We start from the raw sequence: 4,160 nt of genomic DNA, 5'->3' as shown, positions 1-4,160 counted from the left end.
CTACTAAAATATCTTAATTTGGCCGAATTTTAATCTTATCTTAATTTTAATTTTAAGGCAGCATTGAACACTTCCTTAGCCGAGAAGGCAATCCCAGGCTGTAACGCCAGAACAACACCCATCAATTTCGCTCTTCTCCCCGAGCAAAAATAATTAAAATCGCTATAGAACAGGAAGATTAGAAACTGAGGCGACGCTAGCCGCTGAGGTAAAACACCGGTTGCGTGCGGTGGGCGGGAACAAGCCGTGACGCAATCGCTCTCTAACTACAGCGTTTCAATAATCCGCCTCATGAGGACAGACGACCGTTAGAACGCTGTCTACTTTAACAGCTGTCTATGAAGTCAGTGCCTAACTAGCCAGCTCACTATGTTTTTGGACAGACATTAAGTCACAAATAAACAGTTGAAAGAATCTGTTCATTCCGATACTTAACCAATCAATGTTAAGTGTAAGGAGATGCAACCCAAACGACAGGAAGTCTGTTAGTTTGTTTGCTAAATTGCGTTTTGAAACCATAACTTCTCGGACCAAATATACTCAATGTAAAAAACAAAAACCTTGATTTGGACAAACACCCTAAGATGTTTTCAAAGGTCAAAATGCTCCTGCTTCCACATTCTCCTCTCGTTGGTGGCAAACATATTTCCAGTGACATACTGCACATTTCAGTCTTAAATATTAGCCACATTTTCTGCTTCTCCAGAGGCAAATAATGGCAAAAGAAAACAGTCAGCGCTGAGGACTGGGCTTGGGGTTAGTGCAAAGGTTATGTTTTGTCTAACTTCAGTGATAGTTTCTATACTGCTGCACATCTTTTCAGAGGAAACTCTGATAAAAAAAAAAAATAAAATACTTGAGGGGGTTCAGATCTGAAGCATCTGTGAAGCTTAATCTCAAAAAAGAGAAAGCACGGTTTATCTGATGAAGATTTTCAGAATTATTAGTAGTTCAATTTTCTCTATATCCATCTTCTAACACAATTTTTTTCCCCTGACTGTCTTTTCAAAAGCCTGTGTAGCGGGAGAGTCGAAGGTGCTTCGCATGACTTGATATGAATCAGATGTATCGGCGGATCATGCATCAGCAATGGAGCTGTGTTCTCTGGAGTGATGCGAGTCCAACCAATTCCTCTGGGATGAGTTTGACTGGCATTTATGATCCAAAACTAATCAAGCAACATCAGTACCAGATGTCAATGTGGTTTAGATATCAATTCTGATATCTAAAGCCTTCCCAGGAGAGCAGAGGGGCTGACGTCTATTGGAATCTCTTGTTTTAAGAAATGCTAAAGGAAACAGATGTGCACATTTTCTGTGCATTTACGTACCTTAAAGTTGACTTAGATGTTTAGAAATCAACGCACTCTGAGTCAACATATTCAGCAAAAGACTCGAATTCTTCATCTCAGTGCTTCAGTCCCCCCCCCCCCACCTCTTGTATATTGAAGAGAAAGTGATTTGGGAAATTCCACTGAATACCACTTGCTTGCCAAAAGAGGTGTGGGATTTCCAGAAATCCCTCCTCTATGCTTTATATAAGCACTAGATCCAGCCTCTGCTCCTCACTTCTCACTTTCACTAGAAGCTGTAAACTCTAGGAGTTACATTTTTTTAGTTCTTGACTTTCATTTTGTATTTTGGGGCTGTTCTACAATGGCTTTTGCACAGAGAACTTTTTGCCTGGTCCTGGCCGCAGTCTTTTGCATCCAGCTCAGCTATGGTAAGTGTGACATATGCTATGCACATTTTGTTTAATTCATTATTCAGAGTTAGGCTTAGTTTCCTTCAGCTTTGACAGGGCTGCAAATGTAATGAGTGGACGAAATTATTGTCTGAAAAGCAGACGGATTAGACATTAAAAACATGCTCTTGTTGATCTTTGCATTTAACCCTGTAAACTGCAGCCTAGTCAATAATTAATCCATTTCTACTAATTACCATTGGTTATACATTAACTAGTACGTAATTATTATTAAAGTTATGCATAATTACAGGAGCACTTATTAACAATTTCATAAGCAGCTGAACCGAGATAAAGACTGCTGTCGCTGTGATAATCACATTAACATTAAAAGGAAATCATAATAATGGCTTCATCAAATTGAATTACGCGGATATTTTTGGTTATTATAAGTGTAGGAGAAGTTTCCACTAGATTACAATGATCGTACCTTTATACACCTTTATACATGTATTTCCCTCTGACCCACAGCCCAAGCAGTACCCGGCAGATGTGAGTGTCTGAAACCATTGACCAAGCCTTATCCTTGGAGGAAAATTGAAGAGTTCTCCATCAGAGCACCAGACAGCCTGTGCAAGGAGGTTGAGATCATGTGAGTGTGCTTTAACTTCTCGATGCCTACTTGACTCTGTTAATGGCACTGAAGCCTCATAGGAGGAATCTGTTGACTGCTAATTAAATAGCTACTTTCTAGAAGAATTTCAGCTTGATTACAAGTGACCGCTATTTTAACTATATTTGAACTTATTGTATTATATTATTATTTATTAAGGCACAGGGCATTACATTTATTGCAAACACTTAATTAATGTAAAGCCATCACCGCTGTTGTGAATGTTGATGATTGTTCATTAGATTGACATTTTCTTTCCTTGATTTTCAGACTCACACTGAAACCTGTGAATCCAGATTCGGAAAAGACAGAGAGGCGCTGTCTCAGCCCAATCCTAAGACAGGCCAAACTCCTTGAGCAGTGCTGGGAGAGGTACGCATTGTGATTTAGCTAGCCTCAGTACTCTATGGGCAGGCATTTTTTGGGACATTAATAACGACAGGCAACACGTTTAGTAGAATTCAACGGACATTCCCTTGCATGAACCTGTTGAGTTAATATTAATAATTAATAATTGTTTTATTAAAAGACATAAAACATGCTGTAATGTACTCCCAGGCTATAGAGGACATTGTAAAGAAAATAGTCCTCAAAGAGCACAGTCTGACATAGTGGTTTTCTCTAGGGGAGTGCACAGTACTAGCTCAGGAATGCACTGCAAACCGACAGCTGGACTGTTATTGAAGAATGTGACACATGGACGACATAAATCAAATAAATATTATTAAACCCAGTAAGCCCTTAGCCTTCATTAGTGAAGTTATGAGAAAAACAGTTGGCTGTCACAGTACATTCACTTCTGTTTATAATATACATATATTCAAATTCTGATTCTGTTTTTTGTTCTTACCCCAACAGCAAAAACAAAGACGGGAGGAAGACAGTCAAGATTTCTGAATGCCAGTTGGGAAAGTGAAATTAAACACACACAACACTTAGAGAGAGTGAGCAGTGGGAAAGTCCTAGAAATGTGGGGGGCTGGACATTCCTGCAGTCACATGAGCAACCAGAATCCAATGGGTGTATAGGAATGCTGTTATCAGAGTGTGCACCTCCCTTCTCGTGCAGTTGGGAAATCACAGCAGGTCAGATGAGCCCCGGAACCATGGAATATCCAGAAACTGTCAGATGCAGATGTTTTTCATTGAAATGTAGTCCTCCTCGGAGAACTCTAAGAGCGAATGTGGCAGTATCACAGAAGCCCTGACAGAGATTTTATGTACAAAAAGACCATCACTTTTTCTTGCAGCCAGTATTTATGTTTATGTTTTTATATTGCTATATTTATTTATTAGAAACCTATATTGTTTGTGTATAAATGATGCAAATATACAATAAACAACACTACTGATTTGTACAAACACTGCATTGTTTCAGTCTTTCTCACTTGAGCCATGCACATCAGTTCTTTCAACAGTGTTTTCACTTTACTTCATTATTAACCCTTTCACCCCTCATCGCACTCTAGACCCGATATATTAGTGAGGAGAATAACTAGGAAAACAAGTTGACCTTAAGAATAACAAGGACAGAATTGCACTGCATCTGTCTCATTATCACTGATGTTCAAAAACTAGTAATAGGAGCGTAATTAGAATGAACACCAACGCATCACGATTAACACAAAGCAACAGCAACTGCAGCATTCAATTCATCTCTAGCATCTAAAGCACTCCTTTATTTCTCTTCAGAAATGGGCCAAACCTAATGAATACATTGCCCTGAATGAGTCCACTTCCACTGGCTTCAGTTATTAGAGTTGCACACATACATCTGGTCGTGCTGGTGGTTTAAGCACAATTTA

General features: G+C 39.2%; 1 protein-coding gene across 1 annotated transcript; it reads left to right on the top strand.

Moving 5' to 3' along the window:
• The first annotated feature begins 1,580 nt into the window (after positions 1-1,580).
• On the top strand, positions 1,581-3,712 carry cxcl18b (chemokine (C-X-C motif) ligand 18b). The gene is made up of 4 exons (XM_066661556.1): positions 1,581-1,722; positions 2,215-2,335; positions 2,627-2,728; positions 3,215-3,712. The coding sequence occupies exons 1-4, from the start codon at positions 1,656-1,658 to the stop codon at positions 3,270-3,272; spliced, it is 348 nt and encodes a 115-aa protein (XP_066517653.1). The 5' UTR covers positions 1,581-1,655; the 3' UTR covers positions 3,273-3,712.
• The last annotated feature ends 448 nt before the right edge of the window (positions 3,713-4,160 follow it).

The sequence above is a fragment of the Hoplias malabaricus genome, chromosome 2, assembly GCF_029633855.1.
Source record: "Hoplias malabaricus isolate fHopMal1 chromosome 2, fHopMal1.hap1, whole genome shotgun sequence".
NCBI classification, from domain to species: Eukaryota; Metazoa; Chordata; class Actinopteri; order Characiformes; family Erythrinidae; genus Hoplias; species Hoplias malabaricus.
This window is presented reverse-complemented; position numbering and strand designations above follow the sequence as displayed.

Coding starts and splice junctions, on each gene's coding strand:
- cxcl18b (XM_066661556.1), top strand. CDS start 1,656: ATGGCTTTTGCACAGAGAACTTTTTGCCTGGTCCTGGCCGCAGTCTTT. Junction 1,723..2,214: donor TTGCATCCAGCTCAGCTATG/GTAAGTGTGACA, acceptor TCTGACCCACAG/CCCAAGCAGTACCCGGCAGA. Junction 2,336..2,626: donor TGCAAGGAGGTTGAGATCAT/GTGAGTGTGCTT, acceptor CTTGATTTTCAG/ACTCACACTGAAACCTGTGA.